Genomic DNA, 22,824 nt, shown 5'->3' with positions numbered 1-22,824 from the left:
TAAAGTTTCTCTTAAAGGCAAGTCACTCTTAAAGGGGCGCTCTTTTCAAGCACTATGTATTTCCCTGGAAATGCAAATCTAGTATTATGTGATGTAATCTACTTGTATCCACCCTATGTTGGGAATCTGTATAGGCTCCAGTTCTCATTATGTGCATTTTAGTAAAGTTTATTTTTTGGAATACATTCTACAATAAAATATAATTTTCTCATATTTTTGTCTTGCATCTGTTTTGGTCGGGGGGGGGGGGGGGATTCCCTTGGTTTGGTTTCCCCTCAGGCCCATTTTTCTCATTTTTTTGTTGCAGTTTAAGTAAAGTAAAGCTAAAAAACAGAGGTGCAACAGCAACTTACAGGTGCAAGGGCTTACTGTATTTACTCCTCCCAGTGTACACACAATAAACACCTGCTCTGTAGATATTAAAAAGTGAGGATCTTAGCAAACAATTTGATCAAACAGAGTGTACCATGTCGCCACATTAGGGCACCCTTTTTATAGCACCCTTGGGACATGGGTGGAGTGCAAGCCAACAGGTGGTAGCCACACACCCCCACATTCAACAGAAAAAAAGGAAAAATTGGCAGCACATGGCATCTAAGCCACAAGCCGCGTGCATAAGTGTGCTGCCAATTTTCCTTTTTTTCTGTTGAATGTGGGGTGTGTGGCTACCTCCTGTTGGCTTGCACTCCACCCATGTCCCAAGAGTGCTATAAAAAGAGAACATTTGGCTCCTATCTGGCCAGTTGTAGGCTTATGCAGCCCAAGAGGGGTCATTGCTAGTGTGAAAATGCTAGAGTAGGACCATGCCTCAGAGGATGCGTTAAAGTGGTGACATGATACACTCTGTTTGATCAAATAGTTTGCTAAGATCCTGAGTTTTTAATATCTAGAGAGCAGGTGTTTATTGTGTGTACACTAGGAGGAGTATATACGGTAAAGCCCTTGCACCTGTGGGTTGCTGTTGCACCTTACATACAAGGGCAGATACATAGTGGATTTATGCAAACTATATTGCCCAACATAATCTGATCATATTGAACAATATGTTACTCACGAAGAGATTATCAAAAAGTGCTGATATAGTGCTCCGGCCACACACTCCATTGTGTGCAGCATTGAATTGGGATGCGGGCGCACACAAACGCGCCGGCATCCTAATTCAACAGAAATGAAGATCATACAGTACTGGACGGGAGGATTTTCTCTCACACCGGTCGTTCTGTGACCCGGCTGGGTTACAGAACGGCCGGTATCATGCACCGTGTGAACATGGCCTGCTTCTGTATAGCTTTATGCAAGCATGCAGACACTGCAGATAGTTCTTTACATAGTGGGATCTACAGGGTCTTTGATCATAATATTTATACCACTGACTGCTCCCTAGGGGAATAAAGAGCATCTAGTTGCCAGTTAAAATCTTATGTTTATGTTCAGATTATGGTTCTCTTCTATACATTATTGCATCATAAATTATGGAGCAGATGTAAATAGCTGAAATATATAAGATAGTCAGCAGAAAAATTCCACCAGGTCCATCTAGTCTGCCATTATATGATTTTCTTTATTATGTTAGAATAGAATCCATTGTAAACAACAGAAAGTGTGGGGTCTTGTCCTTGTACTGGTCTACATGATTCTCTATTCATGGTAACCTCTGTCTGATAATGAATTATCACTGAAGTATAAATTCATAAATAATAAAAAAAAAAGAAGAAGTGAAAATAGCTTTTTATTAATGCAATATCATGGCACAGAACTGTCGCCTCAGCAAACCCTGAATTTAAATATTAATATATTAGTGCAATATTCTATACAAGTAGTTTGAGGCTGTAATAGGCGTGCAAATGTGTTATATTACTTTGTGTATCATGCATGTTAGAATTCAGCAGCATATTCTAAATTTAGTCAGATAACCATGTAAGCATAGTTGGTGATACACAGATAAAAAATATGATGGTTAACAATTATTATGTTTAGGTTACTAAAACAGTCCTGATTAATAAAAAGACTTGCTTTAAATTGTTCTTGGTTTCAACTTTAGGGGCTCATGCATGCTGTGGTCAATGAAGGTTCATGGGGCACCATTTTTTTTTGTGGGACTATAGTCTGTAAGTTTTAAAATAGAGCAGACGATAAAGCAAGTTACAACGTTCTCTCATGGATTCTCAAGTAATGCATTAGAACAAGAACCTTTGTGCAAAATGAGATGTGCAGAATAGGCCCAGAGACATCTGTTGGGGCTGTTTTATGGGTATATACTAAACAGATACATAACACATTTTAAAGTTTTAAAAATAATCCTAAAGCTTTGTTTCTAGCTTTTAATAAATTTTAACATGAAAAAAATCTGTGGCCAGCAATTTGCACATGAAAAATAATTTTACTTGCTCCAGATACGTTTTTGCTTCTTTATAGATCATAGTTACGAATTGTATTAAGCAATGCCTTCTCATTACTAAAATTAGAAAAAAATGCTTAAACTGTATAACTTTAAAAGTAGATATGTGAAACCTAAAAATTTCAACAGCTATCTGCCATTAGCTCTTGCCGTGCTGCGAGGCAGCTTACTGGAGGGCTAAATACAGTTGGATCTTTTATGCCTAGCTGTAAGTCAAAGAATCGAGTGGAAGTAGTCATGCTTTCATTCTTTGTGTAGGTTTCTTGCACAGGATAGCAGTCCTTGTCTGTGTAAACTCCGACCCAGGTTTCATCTGTTAAAGGCAGACCAAAAAAGAGGAATGAAAATTGTGAAATATATAATTACAATCTGTCATACAGTATATGTAAATGATACTTATGTATAGTACATCTACAGCATAAAAGTCAAAAATAGAACACCATGACCAGATAAAGTTTTTTCTAGAAGTAGAACCAGCACTCTCTGACTTCAGTAAAACTTTGTCCTTTATTGGAGCAATGTTAAGTTCTATCAGGAAACACAAACACATATTAGGGAAGGGAAACTGGATTTTCAAGCCATTACCATCTCATAATTGCGATGCCCCTGGCCCCTAGGGGCCACTCCGCAGTGTAGATGGTGCTAACAGGCAGGAACCGGGGCAGCTGTAGGGCATAGGGTTGTCACGGTGAAGGCACAAGGGTGATACAGCTGGAAACTGGGCTCCTGACCATGCGGGGATACTGGGCATGCGATTCTTAGTTGTCCTTAGTCAGGGCACCAATTATCCCACCAATGCCAAGGTTCAGAAACAACGGTAGTTGTATATTTATTGTAACGGTGGTAACTAGTAGCAATAGTCTCACCAGATGCAACCGGGTATAAGGCAGACTTGAATAAGGCAGAGTAATGGGTGATGCAGCAATAGGCTGTGCTGATAGCGTACTGAATGATGGGAGTAGTAGTGAGACTGAAGTTGAGATGCTGGGTGGAATAAAACTGAGATGAATACTTGCTGTTGATGATTAGAGAAGATGATGAGAGGAATGACTGAAGAACGGCACCCAGATCTGGAGAATAGATGAGAAGCTTGAGGACTTAAGAATAGAACACAGCCAGGAACACTTCTTGTGGAGCTGGAGCAGCAGAGCACACGTATCTCTCTCCTGACAGGGGAGAGAGAACACACAGACCTTGTCCCCCTGAAGGTGGAAGACAAGACTGAGGTAGAACAGGAAGTCACATGGTAACCCCAGCCAAAGCTCGATGACCATTGGAGTTACCATGGAAGCAGGGGCAGTCACGTGACATCCAGCCATTGCATCATCACACCATTAGGTATATACAGTGAAATATACATGAGAAGTACCATACTTGAACACTGGGGGCTACATAATACCCTTAGTCACTGATACCTGAATATGCATACAAGAAATGCATGGAATAGCAGACCTGAACACTGAGAAGGGTGACACAATACACGCAGTTTGCAGTGAACCATAGCTTTCCAGAACAGAACTGGTTATATTAAAAGTGTGAGGATAAGAGGGTCTGTTCTGGGACACTGCATAATCATGGTGTCAGGAATGTGCAGTAGCCTGGTGTGAACAGTGCCTGGTTTGTTGTGACACACCTAGTTGCTTTTCATCCAGCAATGCAGGAGTTAACCTGAGCTCTGCAGGATTTTAATGCTTCAGCTGAACCTGGTGCTGGAATCAGGGCTGGTCCAATCAGCTGCTGGACCTAGCCTCTGATCCTGGATAACAGCTAGCTGCTCACTTCGGTTCATACCTGGATCCCAGCTTCCCTGTGTCTACTTCTGTAATTCCCTTCCTAATTCCCTTTGACTGTTCTACTTGTTATTCGACCTACCACCTAACCTTTGACTATCTGATTGTATTGCTGATTTTGTACTGCGTTGTCCGTGTGGTTTTGACTTGGCTTGTTCACCATCCGCTATTGTGTATGTTTGTCTGTCCTGTTGTGTGCTCCACTTATACATCGTAGGGAACGCCTTTGTGGTTGTCCACGGCTGCCTAGGGCCGGCTGAGGCAAGTAGGTAGCGACAGTGGGTGGGTTCAGACTCAGGGCCCACTGTCTTGTTTTGTCCGTACCTCCCTGTCCTGACACATGGCTTCAGTAAAACTTCATCTACAGGTATAAATCTGTGACATGATTAGAAAACAGCCACCCACCAACACATGATTCATATAAAATAACAATGACACATTAAAACCCCCCAAAAAACAAAAAAAGTTAAAGGGAGACAACCAATATATTTTTAAAATTCATTGCTAATAAAGCTTCATACATACTGTTTTCACATACAGCTATCAGGTGAAAACCTACTTTTATTTCCCATGCAGTATGCAAATGTTCTCTAACAAGGTATCAGGGCAGTCTTACTTTCCTAACTAGTCATGGCTAAGGGGCTGCACTCCACTCCATCCTCACTGGGCGTGATTTACAGTGCAGTAGCTTCCTCCATCACAGAGAGACTGGCCCGTATGATTGTCACAGCTCCAACTGTGGTAAATTAGGGGTTCAAAGTGTTAAATGCAAGAGCTGATGTAGCGTTTCTGCAGTGGGACTTGTTAAAGGGCTTAGAGTGGTAGTAGCTCCCTCTAGGTACCTGAACACACCCATTAAAGTTGTTCTCAATGTCCCCTCTGTAGTGCAGTGGTGCAATATTACAGTCTTTAGTTACTCAGGCACTGGCCGCAGGGCCAGGCCCTGGAAAGGACACCCTCCTCGGGAACTCTGCACTGCACTCTGCAGTGATCTCTTCACTGGAAAAAGACTGAATCACTACTACATGGCCCTTTCCACCAGACTTATAAACTAGTGTTTCCTATTGGTGGACCAAGGTCTGTGGTACCTTAACACCTGATAGGCCCATAAGTTAGAAAGCAGCTGGCAAATTACCCCTGCAGCATCCTTCAGCCTGTGCTCGCTATAGGAAAAAAAACTGCCATCTAAAAAACAAAATGCAGTAAACACCTTTATCCACAGAATACAAAGAAATACACATAACATCAGTGTCAACTTACATTCATGCATATACAGCAATGGCACTTGGGTTCTTGGACACTGCACAAGGTCTTCACTTGGATTAGGTTAGGTCTTTACAGTAAATTGGCAGCGGGGATTGGACACCACTGTGCTGCGCATGTCCGGCAGAGTAAAGACGTCAGAGCTATGAGGACGATAGGGGCCAACCTCTGTGACAGGGGAAGCTACTGCACTGGAAAACTGAGTTCAACCTACTAGCCATGACTGATTAGGAAAAGAAGACAATCCCAATGCCTAGTTAGAGAACATAATAAGTAGGGTTTTTTTTTTAACTCGATAGTTAGCCTGGTCAAATGGAACAGATATATGTTACGACAGTGTGGCTTGAGCTTTATTTAGGCATTTAGAAATTATATTTATAACTCCCAAGTAACAGGTTGCTTGGTATAGTGTGCTAACAGGTGCTGAGCTTGCAGTAGATTATTAATCAAAACTCTAAAGAGATAAAAGCACCAGTACTCACCAAGTTCAGGACATTAGGAAAAGCACAAGGGGCATTCCAAAGAGAGCAATGTCTGTCACTATGAGCTAAAAGAAGCAAGTTATTAGGAAATGGCTGTCATTCTCGGTGGAATGCCCCTTGTGAATAAACACCTCCATTTGCTGAAGTTGTTGAGTGCCTGCGCTGTATTCTTTGAAAAATTTCAAGCAATGATATTTAGCCTGAGAGGCAAAAATATGGTGATTGATTCCCTTTATGGCTTGTTAGTAACGAACTATGAAATCTGTTTAAAAAAAAAAAGGGGGAAGAAATCCCTTTGATGAAGCGTACAGTGCAAGTCTTTGCCCTGCCTTGGTTTGTAAACTTTCCACATACCATATAAACAGAGAGCTTATACATCGCACAAATGTGTATTTTCAAAGTGTCTGGACACACACAAATATTCATTGTGTAAAAATTACTGACATCTCATATGTGTTTCTTAAAGTGTACCACTTTTCCAATGTACTGTACATCTGTTTTGAATTTGGCACCAGAATCTGTTTCCGAGCTCCTGTTCTCGTACCCCACTGTAAAGTGTATGATTGGAGCTATGGAGATGTGGCAGGAAACTCTTATCACAAGCTATAGTTATATGTAGCAGAAAGCAGGGAAAATGGATGCTCTGAAATTTGTTTTAGTGCTGAATTCAAAGTAGGTGTACATTAAAAAAAAATTAAACAGTGCCCAGTGTTGCAAAATAGTCATATATACAAGGGACCCTTGGATGATAACCAAGTCTGGTCTCTATTTTCCTCTCATAGGGCTGGGTCTTGTTGACGCAATAGCGATGTTTTTGTACAATATTAGCGACCCTTTGATATTCCTAGCTGTATGTGGTTATAAAAACGTGATTTTTATTTTGTTGTTAATATCATTTTTACAGCTATTTTTACCTCAAGATATTGACCAATACTGCCTACTTTTAGTTTTTATATTTTCTTTTGCTCTCCTGTCCAATTCGTGTACCCTCTCTTAATTCATGAATAGGGTTATTCATGTATGAGGACACTGTAGACAGAGCAATTACATTAAGCCATAATAATTTCTCCAACAGAAATATACAACTGACATACAACTTAACCCATTCCTGCACTACAACGTACAGTTGTGTTGTGGTGCTGGTAAGGGAATATAGAGAGGGCTTGTGACATGCCCTTTCTCTATACTGGGAGGATCCCGGCAGCTATCAGTAGCTGGGGGCAGACACAAATAGGCGGCATGGAGCAAACCTCTGTGTGAGCTATTTAACCGTCTAAATGTCACTTTCAAAACTGACATCGCCATTTAAAAGGCCAGCAAGATTGCAGGGAGCTAATCCAATGTCATTGTAGCCCAAGGCCTCTGTGAAGCCCCCCCCCCAGCTACCTGACACCAGCAATTGTCATTGTTAAGAGGGTACAGAGAGGGCTCATGACGTGAGCCCTCTCTGTGCTGCGCCACTCCTGACTGCTGTGAGCAGCTGCGGAGCTCGATCAGTTGTGCCAGTTAGTTAACCATTTAAATCCTGATGTCAAAACTAAAAGCGGCCTGGCATACCTCATTGGTGGTCTAGTGGTGCAGATCCGTTACCCTGCAGCGAGATCCCAGGAAGCTCTGTGATGTCTCCCAGGCTGCCTGACATCCTGGAATGCTTCAGACGGTCTGCAGCAGATTGAAGCAATTACCAGGTTTAGTGGTAACGAATTGCAGAATGAAGCCAATTGATGCAATTCGCCAGATTCGCTTCGCTCATCTCTACTCATACTGACTAAAGAACATAGATAACATGCCAGTTTTACCATAGGGAAAACAGCGTAAACACGAAACCCCCTAAATGGAAAAAATAGCATTTCACTGCACAGTACACTAGCGCTAACTTTTAAACTCATAAATAACTCTCGACATCATAATTAATCATGATGCTGGGAGTTCCCAGGTCCAGTCCACAGAATACCTTACAGACAGAATTCTACAAACGTATGAATGAACCCTCAAGGTGACTGTGAAGTGGTTAAGTCCCATTGTCTCTGGTACTGGTTCTATAAATGCATGCCTGGAGAAGTTGCAGTTCTATTCTTCAACATGTGGTACCTTGTCTTCCTGGCGATTCGAAAGGCACCAAATATATAGGGGGAGATTTACCAAACATGGTGTAAAGTGAAACTGGCTCAGTTGCCCCTAGCAACCAATCAGATTCCACCTTTCATTCCTCACAGACTCTTTGGAAGATGAAAGGTGGAATCTGATTGGTTGCTAGGGGCAACTGAGCCAGTTTCACTTTACACCATGTTTGATAAATCTCCCCCTTAGTGTCTATTCTAAATACGATTTCCTATAAAGAACTGTATGTTTTGATAGTTTGTGACATTGAGTCTCTCTATACTAGTGTTCTCCAAGACCTGGGCATACAGGCATATTTGATGTCATGCAGCATATATTCCTTTTCCAGATTCTCAATATCATATGCAAATGTGTTTGTTTTCTGCTGGGAATATAGAGACATCTTTTCTGATTTTACCCTTTTCTCTCTGACCTTGCCAGGTACATCTGAACATCTGGATACTGGATGTAGTGGCTGTACCTTCTTTTATAAAGAACATTAATTCCAACAACTGTAATCTATTTTTTCACTTATAACCAAGATTCCCTAGAATCCCAGAATATTTATACCTTTACCTAGTGGAAACTTGTCGCAGCTCACTTTTACCAGCTGATTTTTGTCATCCTGTTCACACTGTGAAAGGAGTCCCTGTTGGAGAAATGACTGTAGCCAAATGGAATTACAGCATAGGAAATAAAAAATAAAAAAAATAAAGAGGACTTTTTGATATCTTGAGGTAAAAATAATAATTGAAATGTTACTAACAAGACACAATTGAAATGAAAATGACCTGTTTTTGTAACCACGTTAATATACTGGAATATACTGGAAGCTAAGGGCTGGTGTGGTAAAAGCCCCTACATTGGGTAATGTGCCTTTATCTACAGGTTTACATATGAGATGAGGGAAATAGAGACCAGACAAAGACCCTTGTATATGTAGCAAATCTCTATTTAAAACAACTATTATACAGGATTAGATCACAGAAAAAATACATACAATAAAATTTACTGTGATACGTTAGTAGTATATAGGACCTGGTGTGACATTTGCAACATTTCTTATGTCAGGTGCACTAGAAGAAAAGATTAGAAGAACATATATATGAGATGTCAGTAATTTAGGTGTAATAAATATTTGTAGTGTATGCAGAGACTTTAGAAATATCAATGTATATCATGCCAGGGATCTCTTTCTGTAATATAAAGAGAGATCACAGATCGACGTGGGGTGGAGACTGACACAGCACGCTTTTTAAAAAAGAGAAACATGTTGGCTTTTCTGGCTCCCATCCTTCTATTATGCGCTCATTTATTCTTGATGTGATGATTTTAATAATCAATAAAAGACAAAATCTTACTAAAGTCCAAGAGTCCAAAGCATTGGCTGTCCAGACATGATGTGTATTGTAGTTTGCAGCAACAGGTTCCCCATCCCTGCTCTAGAACATCAATGCAAGATAATTGACTGAACTGGATGGACATATGGCTGTTTTCAGACCTACTATTTTACAGTTTCTTCCAGTTTAGCACAAATGCCTATAATTTGTCAATTTTTATCTTGAGCGGAGGTGCACGAGCCTAGATAGGCTGTGGCGCGCTTAGGCAAGCGGGATTCCAATCCTGCTGTGAGTATGTAATCTCATTGAAAATGATAGGGAAGGTATCCGCAGCGGATTTCGCTGCAAACTGAGTATGTGTGAATCTACCCTTAACCAAACTGTACAGTATGCCTTATCCACATGAGAGTATTTATATATGGACCTATTAGGCTCTGATCATGCACAGCCAAATACAGTAGGAAAAATTGGTAGAAAAGGTTGTCACATTTTATATATATTTTAATACTGTATTTTGCTTTTATTTTACTGTGGGTGAATCCAGCCTGACCCTAACAAGAACACTGAATACACATATGTCTATCTATATTTACTTATGTAAATGTATGTCCATTCCTTGCTTGTGTAGCTTTGGGTTGTAAAAGTGATCAGTATTTTTATTTGTACACTTAAAAATGAGGGTTATAATAGATGATAATCATGTAATCTGGCATATTGACTCTCAAGACCTAAACAGAACATACAGTATGTGTATCTAAAGCTAAACATACTATTTGTAAAGGATCCCCCCATGTTCAAACTGATAAAGAAATATTTCCAATTATGAAATAAGGGAATAATCTGTGAATTTAGTCTTACAAAATCATGTTGATGATTAGTTCTTCACTAACATTTTATAATATGTATTACTTAAATGAAATGGCAAGTAATTGAGATAACAGACGGCTTAGCACAGAGCAAGAGAGGTGATGTGGATGAAAACAGGTGTCTGTCTTCAATGATATTTATTCTTTTCATGACCCATTATGTTTTTTGGGTAAAATCATATAATCATATGTTCCCACACATACAGCATGGTCAATAGATCAGACACTTCACAGCTGTTTTTCTAAGTTTCTCTGTATACATATCCACCAGGGGAAAGGCTCTTTGTATAGACATTAAAATAAAACCTGAAAATAAAAAAGACTTTGCACAATATGAATTATATTACTATCTCAGAGTAGCATGGGAACATATTCATAGCACAGGTTTGGAGACTGCCCATGGGAACCATACTGTCTACCTTTCAATATACTGAACAAGTTTCCACTACATCCAGCACTAGTGCTTAGGTATGCCCTTGGGATCCCTGCCATTGGAAGTAAATGAACAGGCAGTGTTGATCTTAGCAACCGGCAAATCACCAAGAGTAACTAAGGAAGTTCTCTTTCTCAAGAATGAAACCAATAAAGATATACTTTTATTTAAGACCCTTAGGGATTTAATATATTTTTCAGAATGTTTAAGTCCATATGTCTTCCTGTAATTTGAAGAACGCACTCGATATTTCTACATGTTTTCTATGTGCCCGACAAGAACACTGCTTCCTAAATTGCATATGCATAATAATCATTTGTGAATGATGTTTCCATTATTTAATGGGTTCATCAGTCTGTCATTATTACCTACATTGTTGGTGGTAGTTATTTGTCTTTTTGACATGTATATCCATGCCAATATGCCATTTGGTCTTTTGTGTTTGAGTTAGGTGTAGGAAAATGACACTCTTCTTTTTTTCTTGCTGTTTGATTTATGAACCATGACTGTTCGGCTCAGAGTCCATAGCAGTCAGACTGCTTTTCATATTTTTGCTCAGTTCTGCTATTCCTGGTTGTAGCTGAGTCCACTATTGCACTCCCCCTGCTGATCAGCAATAGGTGTTTGGGATCAGAGTAATTGTGACTGACTATTGACTCTCCCAATCAGCTGTCAGTATCTAGGCTTAGCCTTTTAGTCACATAAGTATCCTCACTTGTCTCATGTTCCTTTCCTGTGATAGTACCTGCTTTATCCTAGAGTTACTTGACCTAGCATTTCCCTGCATTTGCATTCTGGCTGACCTCTGCTATTAACCCTTTGACTACCCCTTTGGACACGATTTTGTACTTTGCTGCTCGGTTGGTTTTGACTTGGACTCCTGACTTTCCCTTTATTGTGTTGTTTTGTTCTGTGTTCCACTTAGTGAGATCAGGGACTGCCGTCTAGTTGTCCGTTTGCTATTTTAGGGCATCTGAGGCAAGTAGGTAGGGACAGCGGGGCGGGTGCCAGCTTCAGGGCTCACCTGCCTTGTATTTCCCTTAGTGATGAACGAACCGGCTGAGGTTCGGGTTCGTATGAACCTGAACTATCGGCTTCTGATTCCCGCTTTCTGCCGGCTCCGTGAAGAGGGTGGATACAACCTTGAGGACCGCCTAGAAAACTGGCGGTCAAAAAAAAAACCTGGAGGACCGCCAGCCAAAAAACAGATAATGTGGGAACATAGCCTAAAACTGCTGACAGGTCTGCTTTAAGCCTTATAATCCAGTCATCTAGATATTATTTGTGTCTGTCTGGGACAGCACACTCCAGAGGACTGGTGCAGCACAAAAAAGCATTGATGGGAATGACAGGTTTGGATTATGCAGCATGTCAATCTTAGATCATAGACAGAATGTAGAGGTCGGCTACAGTGGTAGATATAGGTTGTTGCAGCACAGTTGAGAGATTCAGGAGTAAGACTGGTAAGTTTAAAGGGGTTATCGAAGGTTAGAAAAAGCACAGCTATTTCATGCAAATACAGCCCCACACCTGTCTCCGAGTTGTGTGTGGTACAGTGATCCCTCAACTTACAATGGCCTCAAGATACAATATTTTCAACATACAATGTTCCTTTTTGGACCATGGTAACTTGAGACCAGACACAACATACAACATACAATGCTATGGACAGTCAGGATCTGCAGCACAGGTAAATAACTAGATGATCAACCAATGAAACTGGCCATTTTACTGGTAAAACCTCAGTATTAGTGAAATGCATGCATTGGTTGGCTGTCTAGCAGTGATTCTCTAAGTATAGTGTGATACTACATATCCTGTGCTGCTCTTTACCTGGGCCAGTTTTCCATAGAATTTTGGTCTCAACATATGTTTCAACGGTCGTCCTGGAACCAATTAATATTGTATGTTGAGGGATCACTGTATTGCAGTTCAGTTCTATTCACTTTAATGGGACTAAGCTGCAAAACCCACACTCAAACTGAGGACAGAAGAGGTAGTGTTTCTGGAAGAAAGCAGATACATCTTTGACAAGCAGTCCTGACAACACATAAAAATTCAATTCTAAAGTGAATGGACAACCAGTGCAATGACTGCTCAGGATAAAGGCATTGATGTGATGGCTGGACATTAAAGATGGTTGCTGTATTCAGATTAGATTGAAGAAATCAGAGTTTATTGACGGTGAGAGCAACTGGTAACAAGTTACAGAAGAAGATGATCGTTGTCATCAGTTGTCTTTATTACATGGAGGGATAATCTGCCAAATCTGCCTGATTCGGCAGATTATCGCTCTGTAGACTTGACGTGCAGATTTGCTCCACCACTCAGTGAACTACGGTATTCAATACTATGTTCCTCCCTCCTCTATATAAAATATGTAAGAAATTAGGTAAATTGTAAATTAATGAATTATTGACATTGATCTTAAGAAAACTTACATTTTCTGGCTGGCTTTCGGTCAGACCACTCCTGGACCATTATCTGATCACCAGGTCCTCCAATAAAGTACTTATCTTCATAAGTTGAATTGTCTGGTATATCATATGGATCCCAAGGTTCATTCAGTGAATTTTTCACACAGATTTTTGTAACTTGCTCAATCTGGAACATCACAGCATCTTTATATAGATAGATGTATTCAAAGAACCTGTGTTGAAAAAAAATATAAATATAAAAATGAAGTCTGGGATCACAGATTTAAGGCTATGTTTACATATTGTCTTTTTGAACGGCTGGCATTTTAAGGCCAAATAATGGCTATTTGGCTTCAAACATGTCCTAAAAAACAGACGCTAAAGGGCCAAAAAGAAAAAGACGGTGTGACAGCCTAAAAGTAAAACTCCATGTTAGGAAAATGCAAAATTATGATAAATTTGTCAGGGAAATTCAGAAAACCCTAAAAAGAAAAAAAAACTACAAAAAGTGTTGGATTTTTGTTTAGCAAATCCAGGCCATTCTTTTTTGGATGCTGGTGAATTTTCCTTTTGTATCATGTGATAGGGAATAGTGGAGTACATTGCCTTTGCACTTGGCAAATGCCATTATTACTACTAACAGTCCCAAGGTAAGATATATTCAGCACTCCAAATTTATAATGTAAACATCTCTGTAATGTCTTCATTTTGCTGAATAAAAGTAATATATTACACTTGATTACCCACCTATTGCTGGATGTCTCTTTTCTTGGATTTGTTTTCTGTATAAAGATTCTACTGCTGGCAGGTGAGAAGACACTTCACTAAACTATGGTCAGTATTAATTTTCAGCTAAATATCAAGCAGTAGCCGTATTGGGGATCAAGAATTCAAACTGTTATGTTTTATTAAGGGATTATCTAAGATATATGAGATTTTCTGTATTACTTTTCAGTTAAATTGCCCACAGCTGTAAAGGAGATGGGAAGATATGGAGTTATTCCTAAGTGTGTGTTCTTGAATGTATGGTTTGGCTGAAGAGTTTGGATCATGGGTAATGGTAATCCTGGAGTCTCCTGGATAAGTCCTAATGAATCCTGAACAGAGCTAAAACTCTGTAAGTATATACTGTATTGTTAAGCTCACAGCAATATAATACGATTCCTTACACCAGAGATGAGTCGGGTCCACCTGATCAAGTATTCACCACCTCCTTGTGAAAGCACTCTCATAGGTTCAACACAAATTTAGGCTTTTGTGAGTCTACAGCAATTTCAGGCTTTTGTGAGTCTACAGTAATGAGTTACTAAATACCACTACTCCTATATTTAACCCCTTGGCGACACAGGGCGTACATTTAAGCCCCCGCAGCCTGGGCCTTGCAGCAAACAGGCATAAATGTATGCCCTGCCGGGGTACCATGCTATAAAGCAAGCTCAGAAGCTGAGCTCGCTTCAATAGCAGGTGAGGACTGACTGCTATCAGCAGCCTGGCCCTCACCCTCAATGATGATCATGTGTCAGCCCGCCATTAACCCCTCAAACGCCACGGTCAGCTCCTGACACTTATCGATCGGGCCCCCTACAGCGGGTCCTGATCACATTCCCTGACCGCTGGGGTCTCTGACCTTCCTCCATGCAGTCAAGTCTTTAGTCTTCTGATCATCAGAAGATCGCAGATAATACTGATCCCTACTATGCTATTGTATAGAAGTGATCAGTGTAAGCAATCTAATGTATACGTATTATAGTACATAAATAAATAAATGTTTTTAAAAATGCCCCAAAGCCCCTCCCCCAGTAAAAGTCTAAATCACCCCCCCTTCCCGTTTTATAAATAAAACACATAAAAATAATAAAATCAATTAACATATAATATACCATAGCATGTGTAATTGTCTGATCGATTAAATATTCCCATACAGTGAACGGAATGAAAAAAAAAATCACCAGGATTATTGAGTTATTACATTTTATTTATAAAAAAATTTAATAAAAAGTGATCAAGTACGATCACAAATGTGATACTAATAAAAACTAAAGATCGTGCCGCGGAGTGTCATGAGGAAAATGGGAATAGGAGAAAGATTTATTAGCTGTGTTAGATTATTCTATTCGGAACCCAGGGCTAGGGTAATGGTTAATGGGCAGGTCTCTGACCCTTTTCAGTTATCTAGAGGTACGAGACAGGGGTGTCCCCTGTCCCCCCTCTTGTTCGCCATAGCAATGGAGCCGCTCGCCGAGTACATTAGATGTTCTAGTAACGTTCGGGGCTTTGAGCACTCCTCGGGAACAGAAAAGATTGCATTGTTTGCGGATGATGTGATGCTGTTCCTGGGGAGTGCTAGGTCCTCATTAGGAGAGGTAATGGAGGTAATTAAGACTTATGGGAGTTACTCGGGGTTTGCCATAAACTGGAGTAAGTCCTCACTTATGATGCTGGGGGCCAATGAGGGGGGGGACTATGGTCAGGTGAGGGTCTGTGCCCCGGGGGCCTCCATAAAGTACCTAGGTATAGCACTCTCTCCTGATCTTTATGATTATAAAAGACATAATTGGATCCCCCTAATCAGGAAGATACAGGGGAAAATTAGACTATGGGAGCGGTTCCCTCTTAGTATGGCTGACAGAGTGGGCCTAGTTAAAATGATAGTGTTGCCACAGGTCCTGTACGTCCTGGCCAATAGCCCAGTATGGCTGGGCAAGAAAGCTTTTAGGGAGATAAGGGGTTTATGTAACGAGCTAATTTGGAGAAGGAAAATCCCGAGGGTAAAATATGAGTTCCTAACGAAAAAATGGGAGGAAGGGGGTTTTAATCTCCCTAATTTTGAATTATACTTCTTCGCGGCACAACTGTTGTATATTGTGAAGTGGAAGGAGTACGACTTTTGGGGCAAGTGGCAAGCTTTGACCGATATGTGTGGTCCCGATTTACCGGCATTGTTAGAAGCAGGGAGGATCATGACAAAGAATGACCCCCTAAATGATGTATATAATAGAGTATGGTCACACTGCAAAAAGATAGTAGGTATGGATAAGAGCAACCAATTCACGCCTCTGTGGTTTAATGTGCACTTGGCCCCGTTTAACAAATTTCACGACTGGTTATTTTGGGCAAAACGGGGGGTTATTAAGATAGAACATGTGTTTGATTTAACTGGTAATTTAAAATCCCTCGAAGTTTTGTCAGCAGAATGGGGCCTTAGTAAGGGGGATACTCTACGGTACTATCAACTTAAACACATGGAGAGAGGGGTTAATGAGAAAGATTTATTGGTGGTAGAGGATTTTTTTTTACTTAATGAAAATATATTGAAATCAGCTAAGGGCACGGTGGGGAAAATTTATAAGATGTTAATTCACACTGCAAATGCTAAATTGGAGGAGAAATTTAGATCTAGTTGGGAAGAAGATATGGGGACATGTGAAATAGATTGGGGAAGTGTGTTGGGCAATATAAAAGAGGTTAGTTTGAGAATGAGCCATAGAGTTTCACAGATTTTTATAATTAGAAGGTTACACTTTACACCAGTTAAATTGTTTAAGATGAAAATTAGAAACACGGATTTGTGCGATAGATGTAAGGGGGATAGGGGGGATGTAATTCACCTGATGTGGAGATGCCCCAAACTACGAAGATACTGGGAAGACATATTTGGTCAAATTAAAATTAGACTCATGGTGGAGTTGAAGTTCTGTCCGGAAACTGCACTGCTCAAGGATATGGGAGGGATAGTGGTCACGAGGGTGAAAAAATGTATAGTTAGTAGAGTATTGTTCGCTGCTAGGCTCTGTATATTAAAGAAGTGGATATCCCCGAACTTACCAACATTGGAGGATTGGAATAGAGAGATAAAGAGTTTAAAATTGATGGATTATGTAAAAGCCCTACAACTTATGAAGATGGACGAATATGAAAACCTATGGTCAAAATGGTAGAATGGAATGGGGAGGTAATATAGCCAGGCAGAGGGGGGGGGGGTGGGAGGGTTGTCTGTTTCTGTTTTCTTTGCTTTCGGGGTAGGGGGGGGGGGGATAATAGTTTGGTAAAATTTAGGATACGTTTAGTAGATGGGGTGGATCTAGAAGGTGTTTAATTTGGAGATGGTGTAAGGAGGGGCAGACCTGGCGGGGCTGGCAGTAGGACAGCACAAGGAGAAGGGTGTGTGTTAAGGGGGGGGACGCCTTCCCTCTCAGTAATAGAAAGATGTAGGTGGGATGGGTCGGGTTTGGGGCGTGGGGGGGCGACGGCCGCGGCAGATGGTGGTCGAGAGTTGGTGGAAAAAAGGTGTGACTGAGAGTAAAGGAGACGCCATAGAGAGAATAATGTGCAATAACTGATTTTGCATAGTAGGGATATATAAATAAAGGAAAATGCTAATAGCATAATAATAAATATATATATGGTAGTGTGTGGGGATGACTTCTGGGGGTCGCCGTACGGGGGGATGGCCCTTACATGGGGTCATTGACCATCGGGGGCGACCCAGGTGTCACCAGCACATGTAAAGGGACCTGTGGAGGGTAACATTCCCGAGGGGGTCCTTCTGAGAGGAGGGAGCCAAGTTGGGGATGGTCTTTACGGGTTCCTTGCGATAGTAAGAGGGATTAAAAGTGATGGTAGCTCCGTGAATGAAAGCTGGTGTTTTGTGATCGGCCTGGTCTGTGGGCGGTCGTCGTCCTCTGCGCCCTGGACGTGGTCCGTAGAGGTTGGGGGAATAATAGGAAAGGAGGGGGAGGTGTATATGGTAGTTTAACCATGGTGTTTAGAGGAGTGTAGGGCGAGGGGGGGGTTGGCGTCCCAAGGTGTTGAGAGAGGATAATGGGGGGTTGGGTGGGGAAGGGTAAGGGTAATGGTATTAATAACAGTAGTGTTTATAAATAGGAGGATATGGAGTGCCGCGCCATGCTGTGCCAGGTCTGCCTTTCTCTAGGTGTACATTGTGGAAATAGGGATTATTTGGGGTAGGGTTTGGAGGGGGGGGTGTTTATTTCATTTGATGTGCTAAGGTCAATGTTGGGTCTGTTATTTTGTTATGGGGAGGAAAAGAGAGGTAATTCGAAATTGGGTTGGGATAGATCCGCTGGGCAAGGACCAATTTGAGGGTAGCACAAACTTGATGTTTAAAGACTACCTTTTGTGAAAGGGTATGCAAGTCCTTTTGTACGTGGTTTTCCCCTTTTTTTATGATGTTTTGACATATGGTGTAATATTTAATAAAAAAATTTAAAAATTGAAAAAAAAAAAAAAAAAAAAAAAAAAGATCGTGCCGCAAAAAACGATGTTCTTTCCTTCTCGAAGGCGAGGAGGAAAGAACAAATATACAAAAGTGAAATTTGTTGTGGTTCTTAAGGCTATTTTGGACTCTGTCCTTAAAGGATACCTGTCACCTCCCGTGCCGGGGTGACAGGCTCCCGACCCCCCGTTAGAGCGCCCTATACTTACCTTATCGCGCGCGCTCACAGGAGAGTCCGATGCCCATAGAGAATGACGGAGCATCGGACTCCCCATTCATTCTCTATGAGAGTCGGACTCTGCTGTGTGCGCGCGCGCCGGGCTTCGGGAGCTGAAATCTCTGTGACCCGACCGCATCAAGAAGCGGGACCCGGCGCGATTAGGTGAGTATAGGGGGATCTAGCAAGGGGTCAGGAGCCTGTCACCCCGGCACGGGGGGTGACAGGTCCTCTTTAAGGGTTTAACATAAGAAATTCTTCCTTGTCAAAAATATTGTACTACTGTATATTCAATCTACAGGTGTAGACAATGCTACTGTTACTTAGCAAAGAATGCAAAAGCCTGTATCTGTATTAAAACTAAAATTGATAAATTAACATTGAGGCTATGTTCATACTACAAGTGGCTCTATTACTATGTCTTGGTCCCCTACTCTTTGTGCATGTCACTAGCTAATCTATTTGCAACCCTGATAAATGTAGTCTAGCAAGTCTAGCTCAATACTATACTTCTCTGTGTTTCTAAAACCGGAAACAGCTGTCTGCAGATGGTAAATCTTTTCTTTTGTAGAGATTGTTTGGCTTAGCATAAAATCCCAAGTCAATGTTCTAAGGCTCCTTGACTGAGTGAGACTTGACTTGAAGGGACATCTCTTTGCTCAGGAGGTGTGAGCTATTTTGCATATCCTTACTTCCTAGAATGTATTATAACACCCTTCTGCCTTGCACCTTTTCGTGTTACCTCCTGCAATGTCTGTTTTCTTGCAGACTTATCTTTAAATGCTATGAAGCTCCGCTGAGTCAGCTGCCTTGTCTCAGGCCTGTTATATCTTGCATGTGACTTATCTGTAGTGCCTGTACTGCTTCACCAGGATACTGACCTCCTGCCAGTCTACCATTTTTATTGTACGTTGGCAGCCAGACTTTTGTATACTTCTGGGATTTGTTATGCTACCCTTTTCCTGTTTACTGGCTACATCTGATTTCACTCCTGTCCTCTGACTACTTTCTAGTCATGCTACCTGTAACACATTGTTGCCACAGTATCTGACTGCTAACTTATGAGGCAAAGTCCAAACCCTCTTCCTATTTCAGGAGTATATTATAGTGACAATATTTACTGCACTTGCTCAACATCTAATTGAATTATTTGTGCTTCAGTGAAGTCTGTGGACATGGTAGAGCATGCACACTAGCAAGCAGAGTGAAATTTTGTTATGGAAGCAGGACACAACCTAGCACAGGGTAGAAAAGTACAACAGTGTAACGCACAGACTTTAGGAGAACTTTCTAAAAAGTGCATATACACTGCAGGTATTTTTCTAGATCTGAAATGGCGTAATATTTTAAAAAAAAACACAGTGTAGTGCAAAAAAGTGCAGAATAGAAATACTACAAAGCAGATGCTGTGTGTAAACTCATTTAGAAAGGAGCAATGTAATCAAGTTAGGCAGTGGGCATCAATCTATACACACAACATGTATCAAGTGATGACAGTATGTAAGCCTATATGGCGGAAGAACTAATTCAGATAAGAGATGAGCTGTAATTGGTTGCAATGGGCATAACCGGACAGTTCTGGTTTCAGTTAGTCTTCAGTGTTGTTATACTTATATATAGGGACTTATATTTTTTCTCATAGTCTTACATATTGTCTTTATATATAAGAAAAACATTTTTAGTTGCGAACATGCTTTTTCAATTATCTTAAGACCTAATTTGTGTCATCCATCAGGATCAAATACCAAAAGACACAGCCCAGTTATTAATGCATGTTCTGAAATTTGCAAGTGGAAAATGTCCATACTTTGCCATGAAGAGATATACCACACATTGCTGTGGTTTCTGGATAGAATAGTAGCCCTTCCTAGGGCTAATGTAGCACGAAACATACTTCAAGTTTACTCAGTCAAACATCAAATATATCAGCTTAAGGATAGTGTCCTTCGATTGAACTAGGCAATTTTGTAATTTTCTTTCAAATTTCTTCTTGTCTTATTTATTTCATATTTCCTTTGGTCTCTCTTCATCCTCCCTTGAAATTAGTCTTGGAATTCAAACAGTCTAGCTTCTCCCTCTCCTCTGCCTGAAATCTTTTCTCTTCCCACAGTACGGCTGCTTTGAAATATATATACTGCATTGCCAGATAAATACTCATTGCTTTGGGCTATATATTAATACTATTATTATTAGTATTAATATTAGTAATAGTATTAATAAGATACCAGGGAAGGCAAAATAGAGATAATAAAATGTAGTTGTTCTTTACAATGCTTACAATTGCATGAACATGCCATTTTAACCCTGTGATAGCCACTTCCCATATACAGTACATATAAATACTGATACCAGTTTAATGCTTTGACATGATATTCTTGTGAATTTGTTTTACACTACATATAAGAACCGAAGTTCCTGCTCTCCGTCGCGGTTGTGCTTGGGCTCACAGACGTCCTCCTGCCCTCCCTCTGTCTGTGTTCGTGGCTTCCAGCGGTCTGTCTCCTGCCCATTTAGCAAGCTGGCACATGCGCAGACTCTGCTTCAATTTAAAGGGACAGTACGTCCCTGATTGGTTTTGCACCCAACACCTCCTCACTATAAATATCTGCCTGTCCAGCCTTCCCTTGTTGGAGCCTCTGCATGCTTCCCTTTGCGTGTGGTCCCAGCTCTCCGTTGTTCCTGGCGCCTGTGCTTACAGTCCTGAGTTTTGCTGTGTTCCGGCTGCCTGTGGTATCAGCCGTGAGTCCTGCTGTGTTTCTGCCTGCCCTCGTGTATTCAGCTGCACCTTGCTCACCGCAGAGATTGTAGTTGTTCCCTAAACAATATGAGACTTAAGGCCCTATTACACGAGACGATTATCGGCCGTATTCAGCGGATATTGGCCATTATGGCCGATAATCACCTTGTATAATAAAAGGCAACGATCAGCCAATATGCATGATGTCAGCTGATCGTTGCTGTCATTTGTCTTTCAACATGTTGAAAGACAAACGACTACGATATCAGTGATCTGGTGCCATCGAGGAATAGGAGCGGTGGCAGCAGACTGCTGCTATCTGCTATGGGCTGCCCGGAAGATCAAACGATCACCCAGGCAGCCCCCCACAGCTATCCGCAGCCCCCCTTGTACTCACCCACTCACTGCCGCCACACGTAATAGCGGCAGCAGCGAGCGGGGAACAAGGAGCAAACGAGCTTGTTTTCTCCTCTGTCGCCCCATGTAATAGGGGCTTTACAAGATCCCACTTCCTTATGTGAGGACTCCAGCACTATAAATGACATGTGATAGATCAGGAAAGTCTGTTAGAAATTTTGCACTGAGGCCAAGGAGCTTCCAATTACACATCTAACATAGATTGACCGCTACATGACCTCTGGATAAATGTGAACATTTTGACACCTTAATCAAATCACTATTTCACAACAACTTTCCCTGGCTTCAATCTTTTCTTTTCTGATAAAAAAGAAAACAGATGAAGTGTGTCATTTGGAAGTATGTGATTGGAGTAGAAAATGGAACAGGAAAATAGTCTTCGAAGAAATATTTGTTTTGGACCAAACAACTAGCATGGGTGCTTATAAGTTCATTTTTAAATCAATGTCGATATGAAGTTCCCAGGAACAACTATTACATTTTCCTTAGCCAAGCAGCCAGATTTCTTGGGTATGTATTGATAGAAGCATTGAAGTACTCAAATCTGTAATAATGGTTTACCAGACTTCAGTCAGCCCAGGGGACATAGTTGTTGTACACTCTAAATATTTAGACAATGGGTATATTGAGCAGATCTCAGCTAAGCGCTTGTGGTTTGAGAGTTGCTAGGTATAATGCACAACTATTTCTACCTAATATCCTGCCATAGCAAAAAATTACTTGATATAAAACTTCAATTTCAATTGAAGCTCTGGTTTGGGGCCATCATCGAGATTGTACTAGGCTAAAGCACCAATAGACTACAAGCAGGTTTCCTATTTATTTATAGTGAGGCAGAAGAGTGGGCAAAATTATATGAAAAAACATTATAGAATGGGTGTCAGTCACATATCATAGTTAATACAATAGAGCCTGTGAGATCAAAAAAGTTAAATCCACTTAGAACATAGTAACATAGTAACATAGTTAATAAGGTTGAAAGAAGACAAGAGTCCATCAGGTTCAACCTAGGGAAACCCCACCGTGTTAATCCAGGGAAGGCAAAAACCCCTATGAGGCAGATGACAATTGCCCCATCACAGGGAGAAAATTCCCTCCTGACTCCAATGGCAATCAGCAATAATCCCT

The 22,824-nt window shown here is 40.9% G+C and overlaps 1 protein-coding gene across 1 annotated transcript in view; it reads right to left on the bottom strand.

Moving 5' to 3' along the window:
• Positions 1 to 1,710: 1,710 nt before the first annotated feature.
• EPDR1 (ependymin related 1) overlaps positions 1,711 to 22,824 on the bottom strand; it is a 30,340-nt gene continuing 9,226 nt past the window's right edge. The window contains exons 2-3 of the mRNA XM_069960348.1: positions 13,114 to 13,322; positions 1,711 to 2,711 (exon numbers count right to left, since the gene is read on the bottom strand). Coding sequence (XP_069816449.1) covers positions 2,521 to 2,711; positions 13,114 to 13,322 — 400 coding nt within the window. The 3' untranslated portion in view covers positions 1,711 to 2,520. The remainder of the gene's footprint in view (positions 2,712 to 13,113; positions 13,323 to 22,824) is intronic.

The sequence above is a fragment of the Dendropsophus ebraccatus genome, chromosome 2 (genome assembly GCF_027789765.1).
Source record: "Dendropsophus ebraccatus isolate aDenEbr1 chromosome 2, aDenEbr1.pat, whole genome shotgun sequence".
NCBI lineage: Eukaryota > Metazoa > Chordata > Amphibia > Anura > Hylidae > Dendropsophus > Dendropsophus ebraccatus.
This window is presented reverse-complemented; position numbering and strand designations above follow the sequence as displayed.